This window comes from Rhopalosiphum maidis, chromosome 4 (genome assembly GCF_003676215.2).
Source record: "Rhopalosiphum maidis isolate BTI-1 chromosome 4, ASM367621v3, whole genome shotgun sequence".
Lineage (NCBI taxonomy): Eukaryota > Metazoa > Arthropoda > Insecta > Hemiptera > Aphididae > Rhopalosiphum > Rhopalosiphum maidis.
In genome coordinates this window covers 1,623,906-1,637,822 of record NC_040880.1, presented here as the reverse complement: position 1 = coordinate 1,637,822, position 13,917 = coordinate 1,623,906, and the positions used below count along the sequence as shown (strand labels likewise).

At 25.9% G+C, this 13,917-nt stretch overlaps 1 protein-coding gene across 1 annotated transcript; it reads left to right on the top strand.

The window, feature by feature from the left end:
- Window positions 1–4,084: 4,084 nt before the first annotated feature.
- Window positions 4,085–13,691, top strand: LOC113548233. Its single transcript, XM_026949008.1, has 8 exons — window positions 4,085–4,329; window positions 4,664–4,750; window positions 4,907–5,020; window positions 10,988–11,069; window positions 11,346–11,471; window positions 12,602–12,711; window positions 13,329–13,429; window positions 13,472–13,691. The coding sequence occupies exons 1-8, from the start codon at window positions 4,200–4,202 to the stop codon at window positions 13,556–13,558; spliced, it is 837 nt and encodes a 278-aa protein (XP_026804809.1). The 5' UTR covers window positions 4,085–4,199; the 3' UTR covers window positions 13,559–13,691.
- The last annotated feature ends 226 nt before the right edge of the window (window positions 13,692–13,917 follow it).

Here is a 13,917-nt window from a genome sequence, read left to right as displayed (position 1 = left end):
CATTCGTAACTTTATTAACACATTTTAATGTTTGTAAAAAAATTATATCTTCAAAACACTAGTATTTTCTTTGTGTGATATAAAACGAAAAATCATAAATTATAATTTTAACCACGAATTTGTGCAATATTTTTGTCTATTGTATTCATACAAAATAATTTACCTACAGTCGTAGAATATATTACAAGAGAAAATCAATATTATTAGTCTGCGTTACATCTTACATATGACCTTGCAAGATGTCTAATATAGTACACTTAAGGCTGATAAAGTGTCTTTATTTCTACCAAAAAAACTTTATTTAATTAAATAAAGAAGGTGAGTAGTTTTGTAAACTAGGCAATTGTAAAATATATATTTATAAAAGAAACTTTTAATTATACCTTTTCAATAATACGAAAGTATTTTAAGTGTTTTTTGTAAGTGTGCACTAATTAAAAAAAAGAAAAATATTCAAAATTTGTAATCATACTATTGTTTTATTCACCCAATAAATTATTATCACATTATTTATTTTTATTAGCTTCGATTATAAAGCTATTACAACTTAACAATATTACGATAATTACGTTAAAAAATTAAATTATAAATTTGGTAATTACACGTTATTACATAATTAAAAAGTTGATTTCTTTAGTAGGTAAATAATATAGGTATCTAACATTTGTATGTATATGCGGTTATTTTTGGGACGGCGATATTAATGGATTTGACTGGTGGGATAATTCTAAAATTAAATTTTAAGTAATGAGCTTTTGTTAAATAGTCGACAGCTTCAATAGGACCTCACGCCAAAAAGCACTATTATTATTTTGTTTAAAAACCTAGTATTGTTTATCGTGTTAAATTTGAGTTGATTTGGTTGCCTCATTATATTAACCTATTTAGCCCGATTAATGACTTTTAATATAGAGTTTTTTTATAAGCATCTAACATTTTAAAAGTATTAAAATGTGTTATTGGTATAACTTTTTATAATTTTTTTAAATTTAAATATTTTAAAAATTTACTGAAATAAAAATGAGATTTAATTTTCCCCAAAAATAAAATGATATTCTATATTCTATCTAATAAAAATACTTAAAAATGGTAAAAATTAATCGTTAAAATTTAAGTTATTACTAATATATGAAGTTAAAATTTAAAAAAAATCTGCTCAATTGATACTCTCTCTGTTTTGAATTAAATTTACTTTTTATTTTTTACTCCATTAAAACATTGTCATTATGATGCGTGGAGCAATAAAAGTGATCATTAGGGTTGTGATGTTTAACTTTAAAAACATATTTAAAAAATGTCCAAAAAATCAAAGTATGGCTTTAAAATTATAAAAAACGACATTCTAAAATGTGATAAGAATTGTATCATTAATTATTCATTCGAGATAACCATACATTTTTATAGACTCTTAATAGAAACTATACACGTTTTTATTGCGCGAGCGCGTGAATTGTGATGTCAACAATAATACCTATCTAGTAAGAGCTATTGCTACTACAGTACTACGGAGTTATATTTATAAAAACATCTCTATCTAACACGATTATGATAATAGTTTTGTATAGTATATTGTACAGTATTACTGTGTGTGAGCCTTTACTTGGCAAATCTAATAATAAAAAATATTCTTTGAAATGTAAAAATTCAATACAATTTACCTAAAACGTTTAAATATAGGTATAAAACATTTATTAGGACCTATAATAATTATAAAAACTTTTCGTTAATATAAAAATAAATGTATTTAAAATTAAAACTACAAAAATATACTAAATAAAATATAATAACTTATTCTAGATCATACCAAATGGATTTATAGTTCATTCTGCAATGTGTCAATGTGTGTGACTAAAAAAAAATATATATATATTATATCACTCATAAGCCCACAGTGAATATAATGTAGATTAAAATATAATTCTCAGAATGTGAAATTTTATATCGATGAAAATGATTTGGTATAACCCGATTGAGCACAGTCGAACGAATGCAACGTTGTAAATTTTTGTGAATATTGGTAGAATACTTTTTTTTAGAACAACAAAGACATTTGATAGTTTTCATAGACCTTACAATTCACAATAGTCAACATTAGACAATTACCACTCACGTACACATTTGATAATTCGATTTTTACAAAAAACTCGCAGGCTGAAACAATAACAATAATTCAGTCTAAAAAAGGTAACAGTTATAAAAATATGAGTTTTTTTGTTAGCCAAAAAATTAATCTAACCATGATAGCTTACGTAGTTACGTCGAATACTTAATGAATAAATATTCTAACGATTTACTTAAATATTTATTAAAAATGGGAAATACGTATTTAAGGGTAACACTTTAAAACGTGTAGTTTATTTATAATATATACAATATACATTATACATAATATATTTTTTGTATGACATTAACGAATAATTATATATAATTTTCAAGGACAAAAATGACAATATTACATAAAATAATATATGACAATTGAGAAACACGTATTTAGTACCTAAGTAAAATAATATATTGACACACATTTATTTTATAAATTATAAAAACGGCAATGTTGTACTTATTTTTGTACTAAATCGTATTGAATTTTGATATTTTTTGGATTCCTATTGTTTGATTGTATCAGTCGCCCAATCGGGTAGTTAAAAAGGTTAACTGTGTTCAATCATGTTGACACCAAATGATTATATACATCTATCTATGTAAATTATATACGTTATTAATTTAAACTGAGCGGGTAGGTAGTTTCAAACAAAAATGTTCTTAAGATTTAGGGTAAATGATGAATGATTATAAAGAATAATTAATTCTACAAAGATTGATCGCCGAACGGAACTTAGACATTCATTATTATTATATACAGTATTAATAAATTTTTCATTAATAAAAAAAATGCTATTACGTCGTATCCCTCGTCGGAAATAACTATGGCACAGTTCCTATAATATTTACAACATGAATACACGTTTTAATTTCTCGTCACTACTTTTATAATATTTATTTACGTACAATACTATATATACTATTATGATAAATAAACGGAAGAACGTGGGTTAATAATAATTAAAATTCAAAACACTGTCCATCAGATAAAAAACGTTTATTAATATCTATTGTGATTTAATGTGATATCGTTTATCGGCAATTAATAATATAAGTTTACTTATACATTTATTATTAACGTACTGTCGACGTAAAATGCCAAGTACCTAATAATAATAATTTAAAGTCGTAATAATATAATAACATACGCATTATGCACATCTTTCGTGATTAGACTACAACAATTTATGGCTTAATGATATATTGGTAATATAATATTATGACACATACAACGCAATAATATTATTTATTGTACACGATGAATTTGTTTTAACATTGAATCGATTTAAATTTTATGAAATAAACGCGTAACTTTAGTTTTCAATTATTTTCGTAGACTTGATGAGTAAAACATGTGATGCAATGATTCATCTCTCAATAACTACGTATTTGATTTATTTTAAAGTAATTATAATGATGACTGTTAATTTAAAAATGAATTCTTTTTTACACTTAAAAAAAATATATTATATGTATATTATTCTTGAAAATTTAAAATTAATCCTTTTGCCAGTCTTTATTATATATGTATTGTATGGGAACCTATATTTCTAAGTCCTACTGACTGTGGACTAAAATAAATTGTGTTGTTCCGCTCGGTGGCGGAAGACTATAAATTTCGCAATAGGGTGGTAATGGTTGAAGAGCTGATGATGGTGGTTGTTGTGGAGAGGGATGGCTAGGATTCGGTGAAGGAGAATATGTGGGAGGTATGAAATCGCAGTACCCCACGCGCGCGCGACAGGTGGCGGCCCGGGCGTTTTCTCGTGGGTGGATGAGTGTGAGGGGTCACCGGGACGCACACTCGGAAATATCGATCGGGCGGAAAACACCTACTCCCCATATCCTCGACGCCTGAAAAAAAAACTGTTCCTCTTCGTCGTCCGCAATGTCCGTGGAAGGCGCGGATACCGTCGCCACCACCGTCTAGGAACGCGCCGCCACCACCGACGCCGCCAGCAGTAGTGTGTGTGTGTGTGTGTGTGTTGTCATCGCGCCGCCGAAACCACTGACAGAACGCGACTGTCTACACACCGAGAAGTAAGCACACTGCGTTATTGCACTGCAAACAAGCACGGTCGAACTTACGTCACGTCATGAAGTTGTTTACTTCGTTCGTGCTGTCGATCGCGGTGGCGGTTGCAGTCACGCATATGGCGTACGGATCACCCGCCCCCGGTAAAGCGGACGCGGCCAAAATCCAAAAAAACATGGCCAAAAATAAAGGTGAGTTTTGACGACCACCAGCTGAACCGTCCCACACCCTCTCACCCAGACCCAAACACGCACGCGACCACTTAAACGATTTTCATATCGCGTGTTTTACTTGTAGTAATATCGTAGGAGCCTTGTTGAGTTTCCGTTTCATAATATTATCTTATACCAACACTTAATACATTTTTTTTTGACATTTCAAAACCACAACAAATGTCAACCATCCAGTCCCCTTTTACAAAATTCCTAAACGTGTCACTGCACGACTTGCATACACAATGTGTATATTGTATGTGTATGTTTGCGATAATAAACGAGCACACGTATTTGTTTTTGTTGTGTATAGCCAAGAAGACGCAGGAAGTACTCCAGTTCGGTAACCAGCAGAACAGACAGGCGGACAACAGAAACTACGCTAGAGCCGAAAAGAGACGTGAGTCGCAACAAACAATAATATTACAATAATATGTATACCTACCCCAACAATCGTGCGTCCTACCGCCGGAAGTATCGATTATTAACGTAGCTATGCAATATATAATATAAATGTGAGTATACATATATATGCATTGTTGCTTCCGTTTTATAGAGGCACCTGATGATCACCACGACCCAGAACCAGTGCCCGAAGTGAACAACGCCCTTGAACACTATCCCCAAGCAGCTAGACACGAAAAGATCGCCGACCTCTTTTACAACCCAGGTAATATACAATTCATTCACTTTTATTAGTAATATGAATATTATTATAATTACCATCATTATCTCTGACGAAGTCGTTGATATTACATTAATATCGCATGCATCATATACATAAAACGTAGTGCGTCTAAAATATAATATCGCGTGTTTTAGTCGTAATAAATAGTACAAGCTAAGACCACTGACAGATGTAAAAACGAATAAAATATTTACTGTAATGACGTACTTTTCAAACGCAGATTAATCAAAATATACTAGTGTTATTTCTAATAATAGTATTTAATATATTTTATTATAGTAAGTTGTTACAATTATTTAAATCATCTATTGGTGTGAGAAAACTATTGATGAAAATAGTAAAAGCAGCAATACTCAAAAATAATTAGATTGTGGCACAGACAAAACTAGTAAAATCATCAAATATGTAGACAAATAAAATGGTCATTTGAAATACATCTATAGACTTAAATTTCAGTATACATATTATAGTTTTCATTCAACAAAGTAAAACTCTTAATTATATTATTATACATTTATATATATACATAAAATAATAATATAAGCATATATTATTATACGTCATAATTTATACAGAGCGTATATTGATTTTTGTATAAGCTATCAATTGGAGATGAATTTTTAATGAGAATTATTAACTATTATTTTTTTTCTTTTTCAAGTCACATATATTCATATTTTTTTACGTAAAAATAATTGAATTTTATTGTAATGTATTTCTTTACTTCTTCAGTATTACTTATCTGCTACTAGAACATTATTTTTTTTTTAATTTTTTTTTGTTAACAGGTGTAGGTATAGCCAAATAAGTTAGGTACTTGGCACACAATATAGTATGTTAAAACTTAAAACCGTGTTTTATTCAATTAAAAGCTATTCAGCTTTTAAATTAATATCTTCACAATAGGAATAATTTAAGGAAACGGAAAATATTTTTTCTTTGGATTTTTTAATTTATCCTAGTAAAATAACAAAAATGTCCAATTATCACATTATTTTATGAAATTGTATGACCTTTCTTACGTAATAAATGAAAAATATGATAATTTATTATTTCGAATTTTATAATAGAAACTCGACATGTATTTTAAGGGCAAAACAATTATGTTCAGTAAAAAATTAAATTAAAAAACTAAATTGTATATTTATATTTTAGATGAATTTTTCATTTAATAATAAAAATAATAAGTGACTATTTAATTAATTTTTTTCAAGTATTTAATCACCACTTTGTAAAAGTGTTATAGTCATTCAAGCGTAAAATTATATGGTAAATTAACTAAAGCCAATAATAATAATATTTTTCAGTTGTTTTTTGAGCATTACGAGCTATTTCATATAATCAAATTATAAAATGTATTTTTAAAAATATTAAAAATATAATCAATACTCAACCTTCTATTAATAATGGAGTCAAACAAAATATTCTTATAAGCATGTATACAATTATAATGCTGTTTAGGTTTGATGATGATTATAAATTTCTTGATTTGATCAGTTAATATTGGTTAATAATTTTTATTCAAATAAAAAATAATTTGATACAATTTTACCACTTATATAGCTGCTGTGAAAATGCCAATTAGACATTTTATAAGATTGTTAGTAAAACGTAATAACAAAATAACGCATATTATATTAAAATGCCATGTAAACTAATGTGACAAAATGTAATATCGATAAAGCACATTATCCATAAAATGTGTTTATCGTAAACTTTAGTAGACCACTCGCTGAGCCAATGATGCTCATAAGTAAAACCGTTTTTATCACAATATAATATGCTATATTTTTTTAACAAACTTTTTGACATTTTTATGACTATAATAAAAATGTTCAGATAATCATGAATATGTTGTTTACATCAGCAAACATAAATGAACAATACTTTTTATAAAACTATCGTTTAATTAAAATATATTGAGTTAAAGAAGTGGCAATTTTATACTTATTTAATATTTAATAGTAAATTATAATGCATTTATTATTTTTTGAATTTTCTAAATGTCTATATTAGAGAGCTCACAACTCTAAAATTTTCGTATGCTAATATTATTAATTGATACTTAGTTGTACTAAACACGAATTTAATTAGTTTGTCTAGATAGTTCAAAAGTCATGTATTTAAAAACTTAGTATGATATAGGTCTCTAATTCATTATTTCGAAACTTTTTTGATTATAAGAAAAATTATTCAAAAAAGCACTAAATATCATTGTAGAAGTTGATAAATCTAGTTGATTAATATATGATTTTTTATCACTTTTCAATTTTTTAGTACTTTTTTTTGTAAAAAATAACACATTGAATAAATTTTAAAAACATTTAAAAAAATTTTGTTTATCATGGTTTTAACTTAGATTTATTCAAAATTGCTGAGTGGAGAATTTGGAGTAAAGAAACAAAGGTTTTTAAATTCTGATCACCGAATATGTTCTGTTATTAAAATATACTGGTTAATTTGGTTACTCTGATGCAGGATAAATGGCGTTGTTAATACATTTTATCAACCCCAAAACCTATTAAAGCGAGTTTTCACAGATCTTTCATTTTTTTATTTGTATATATTTTTCTCATAGCATAACGACTACGTACAGTTTTACTTCAGAGTTTTAATTATAAAACATTTATTTACTATAAAGTAGAACTTACGACTAATATATTAAATATTTATAATACGAAATTTACGTTTAATAATTTATATTTAGTTGTTAAAATATATTAGTTTCCAAATATATCAATACGTATATTATAACTTTAAAAGTTATAGAATAAAATGATATTGTAGTCAGTTGACATGCGCACATAGCATAATCGATTCGAACGATGGGAAATAAAAAGATAAGGTCATCATAATATATTTGTTCAGCTGCAAACAAATAATTAAAAAAGTTTTTTATATTTCAATGAATATAATCTGCTCGAATTCAGTACCTAAATTCTATAAAAGGAACTTTATATTCAAAATGAAGAACAAACATTCGCGAAAACTTTTTTATAAACTATAATCTGTATTTATAATGATATTGTTGCTATTGTTTATCAATTATCATCGTATTTTATATTCTGTATAGGTTTGTTTGATATTTTATTTTATTTAATACATTTATATTTTACTTAAAAACCTTAAAATTTACTTGAAAAATATAATTTTATTTTGAATATATATCATAATTTTAATTGAATATTATTGTATTTAATTTGTTTATAAATAAATTTATATGTACGAAATGTTGTATACATATTTAAATCTTATGATCGCAGCATTAAATTCTTTGATGAATAAATTAGTGTTTAATTTATTATGATTTGATTAATATAATATGGATATTCATATCTTTAATTATACGATTGTTATTTTATTCTATATTTAAACTCTACGAATATATAGTTTACTAAATATTATTAAAATTAACTGCCTGGCGAGTACGAAGCATAAAACAAACGCATTTAAGTAATAATCGTGTATTAAATAGCTAACAAATCGTTTAATAAGAGATGAAAGTATTAAGTATGAAATGTTTTATTGACGTAACTTGAGAGTGGATACCATAATAATTACGCACGCTGTAACCAGTAATAATTCAATTTATATTATAATGCAGCATTGATTAAGCTTATGTTAAAATGTTAATAATATTGCAATTAGGAATAATCCAATGTAAATGTATTTAACGTGCCTTGGAATAAAAATCATTTAAAATCAGTTCAGTAATTTATAAATATTCAATTATCACTGATTTATATTTAAAAAAGATACCATATAGTTTTGACATAATATAATTCTTAACTGTTTAATTGTTTAACATATTATAAAAAAGAAATTTTCGACTAAAATGACTTATTAACATATAATTTTTCAGACATGGAATTTAGACACTTATTATTATTATTTATCATAAGTAAATTAAACATAGTGATGTTATGAAATATAGTAAGTAATTAGCTGTAGGAATACGTTAAAACCACACACTAATTATTTGGCATGTGAATAAGAAAATGATCCTTCAAATACAATAACTTATTGGTGTTTGTCATCAAATAAATGTCTTTTGTTTATTGTCATTATATTCATATTTACACTCACTATTATTATTTATTTAAATGATCTAAAAAGAATATTATATTTATAATATTTTATTTATTACAAGATGATAATAAATAATAAACTAATAAAGTTTTGGAATTATCTTGGGTAATTTTAGCTAGTAGATTCGTCGTATTAAAATTGCATACATAATGCGCCGTGTTACAAAAAAATATTATTGAATGGTATATTATATTTTGTACATTACCTAATCACATTATAATAACATTGAAATATATTTCTTTTAATTTTATAAAATATATAGGTACTTATAACTCATATTGTTCTGCTTGTTTCTAATTTGACAAATTTAAAAATATTATTGTAATTTTTGCTTTAGTCTAAAAATAAGTATCATGTACAATTATTATACCACTTAAAGAATATATTAAACATAATTGTTATATTCTTAAGCTACTTTCTCAATAAACATAACAAATCACAATTAAAATAAATTTTATTACTGCCGTTTTCACTCGAGGACGTATACCCAAACAATCTTGATTCAAGTATAAATTTATAGATATTTATGTTTATCTATAACGTGGCTTTATATATTTACAACTTATTAGACACATCATATTATCATAATCTGAAATTGCGGCTATATTATAATTATTGATTACCATGTCGTATAACTCCCTGATGATATCATATAAATTCAAAATATTTTAGTTGAACTTTAGGTTTAAATTATAATGTTCGTATAAGCTTCGATTAAAGTTTTTGTGTTTGAAAAAATATTTAATTAATAATTAACGAAAACTACGACTTGACTTTCACCAATTGGCAAACATATTATGTGAATGATAAAAGTCACTTATTGGGGTGTAAGTCTCCGAGTGTTTAAAACTGTGATACAATACAATTCAACAATATCGCGGTCATATTGTTACTAGTAAACATTTAATAAGAGTACTCATACAGCGCTTAACATTATATTATAATTTAACCTATACATACTCTTGAATATTACGATATATGATGCAACGAAGATGATTTAACAGTTTTGTGTTATGAATTCCATAACTGTATATAAGGGAAGTGAACATAATAATAATTTTACATTTTATAATTAAAATTCAAACAAAGATAATAAATTATTATTATACAAATTAACATCATATTATAATATGTTTAGTGTTTACTATATTTGTTGTTTGGTTTAAATGTGAATATAGTATACATCCGATTATAATTCACACAAATAAAAGCAAATGTCTATCACTTATTATCGCTCAATAAAAAATGCATAGCAAATAATATATAATATTCATTTAGAACTTAGAAGAAAATAAATATGAGACTAATTATCGCATTAAAAAAATCATATTATAAGCGAAGATAAGTGTAGTTCATATTCAAAATATTTTGTCCAAAACAAGTATAATGTAATGCAAACACACGCATTGTATACCCAATATGTTTATCCTTCACAATATTAAGGTGTAATTCAAATAATTCAACTGATCTAATAATAAGTTACAACTTAAAAAATGATTTCTGAGAAATAACTATAAATATATAAAAAGACTACATTTTTGGTTTGAGTAAAAGTAATGATTTGAATTAAATAAATGCCAATTTGAAAGGATTTATTTCATCTGACATATTTTGTTTGGGTAATTTTTAATTTAAGTTATTCATTATTGTATAGTTTGGATGATATTATTTGAGTAAGTTTTCTACGGTACACAATATATTAAATTTATATATTTTAATAATTGTATTATTTTTATGTTTTCTGGTTATTTCAATTCAAATACATAAATTAATGTTTTACAATTTCAAAATATATTTCATTTTAATGAAGTGTACTTTATAAAGCTTGCTATATTTATGAGACAAATTGTATTGTTTAAGATTCCTATGGACTTCAATCGTTAGACGCTGATGACCGTTATAAAAGGAACGCTTACCATTTCGGCACCCCGGTTAAGAGAAGGTAAGAAGCAGAATATATAGCAATAGCTTAATAACACAGTTGAATTATGCATTGAACGTCGTCATCAAATATTTATGAGGCATTCAATATAATAGGAATGAGAGAGGATTCATGAAAATTGTATTAGACCCAATTGTTATACAACACATTATTTATACCAGAGAGTATAAGGATTTTCCTAAAAAACACGTCCATTTTTTCAATTGAAATTTTTGATTATATTAATGGTTTATAGTAATTTTGATGTAAGTACATATATAATATTTTGGTTAAAAGTGGTTCTAGAGCATACGGTTCGTATTTGGACAGCGGACGTGCCAAACGCGACTTGCCTTTTGATCCTGAAGAATTGCTGGCGTTAATGTCCATCCTGGAAGCAAATAAGGCTCGAGACAAACCCAGGTATGTAATAAATAATTATTGATAACAATTTATTCAAATTTATTATTATGTGTATTTATATCGCATATTTTATGATTAATATTATTATTAATGAAAACGAATATCAATTTACAATATTATTTTAATGATCGTCATTTTAATTTAATGTTATTTAAATTTAAACGTTATTATTTCCATTAGATTTGAAAATAAAATATAATTTCAAGTTTTGCATGTACCTATTTTAATATTATTCTCATTAAACATCATAGTTTTTTTCATTATTAAAATTAATGTATTGTGTTTTTAAAAATTGTACAAAATTGATAAGCTGATGACACAATATATATATATATATATATATATGTATAATAAATCATTATTTTGTTAATGTTCAATGAATCAGAGTTGTACGTTTTAGTTGTGTACATCATAATTGTATAATTGTATTTTATCAATACAATAAAAAGTATGAACTTATATATGTCGGACTTATGAATTGCCGAGGACAGGCCCCAGGTGGTCATATTATTCAACTACAATAGAAAACTGCAACATTATTAAGGGACGTCCTTCTTTGACAAAGTTGCCTAGATATGTTTAAAAAGATTTACATTATAATAAATTATGTAGAAAATATAACATATTATATAGTTAACTGCACACGGTTATTGTGAATTGCATGATACATACACTGCAAGTAGTGCAAGTGTTTCATGGCCATATCCTGCAGAAATTCTCAATTTTTTTTTTCAACAACAATATATATTCCATAACGTTTTATGTTCACAGACCTTGTACAAGGCAACTATAGAACTCTACAGTGATATTATAAGTATAACAATGCCCAATAAAAGAATATAACGTGTTTTAATAATGAATAATAGAAAATTAAAATTAAAATTAATTAAGTTACATTCTCCATTCTTTATAAATTACAAAAATGTTTATTAAAAAAAAAAGAATTTATTTGTCTGGAAGTCTATTAAAATTTCTTAACAACATATATTATTATTTTTAAGCCAAAATCAGGGAAAAAAATAGTGTAAATTGTATTTTTTAATCACTAAATATAATTTTCATAATAAAACATTGGCTTATCAATAATAATCATCGATTTACTAATATATAAATATAATGTATATTTTTAGACATGCCGTACCAAGTTATGTTCAAAATTATGGTCAAAATTATGGACACGAATCAATTCCATACGAAGAAAATGAAATACCAGAAGAAGATGACGAAGATGATATCCAAGGTGAGTGTGTTTAATCACTTAAAATATCACAACATTTTATAATGTTTTTATCCTGTAATGTAATGAATGTATTAAACGTTCGTTCAAAAAGTCATACATATTGTATAATTTACACGTACTTTTACTTTCAATGCGTCATTACGATTTTCTCCTTAAATGGGATACCGAGGTTACACGTTACCAATGTTTTTGCTTGAATTATTAGCAGCAACCATTAATTGTCCTATTTCTTTTTCTATAGATTAATATCTCATCACATAATTCGCCTAGTTCAGTGGTCGGCAACCGGCGGCACGCGCGTCTATTGTATATGGCCCGCTTTAAATTCTACGACAACGAAGTTTAATTAGAATATTAAAAATTTTTATTTTTGTCTGGCCCGTGAACTCTTAATAATTTATGAATATGGCTCGGAAGTCCAAAAAGGTTGCCGACCACTGGCTTAGTTCATTAATATTATTATAGTATGCATAATAATTTATTATTATAATAATAATATGTTATTATTGTCTGTGTCATTTCTTAGGTTTCATACTATCCATTATTATAAATAATTTTCTATACTTATAAGTATAACAATAATATTTCATACAATTTATTGTATTGTTATGTTATAGAAGTCTGGGAGGAGCGCCCTGTTGTACTTGCCCCGTCGCCGAAAGATTTCTACATAAATAACGAGTTTCAGCGCAAGCAGAGATCTCAACACGGATCCAAAGTATGATAAAAACAACAGAATAGAATCATCACATCTGTGTAGAATAATTATTTTCAGGGTCTAAACCACTATCAAGAGGAACCGCAGTACTATAGATTGTCAGATTTCTACCGCTATTACAACTACTAAACACAATAATATATATATTATAACAATAATAATTATAATATACGAGTACGGCGATGCTGTTTCACTCATCTAGTGGCATTTATATACTTTACCATCATCTTTAATTTATAATAAACTTAACGTTAATATAATATTATGTGTTGTACTACTGAATCTACGAAAATTAAGATATTATAATTATTATATTATACTATTTACCTATATTATATTATATTTATTAAAATTAATATATTATATCAATGCATTAATATCAAGATATAATGATGCGGTTGTAAGTTATATAGAAAAATGTTTAATTGTTTTCAATTTTAAATCTTTTAAAATTAAATTATACGATTTTAGAGTGTATTAGTATTAAA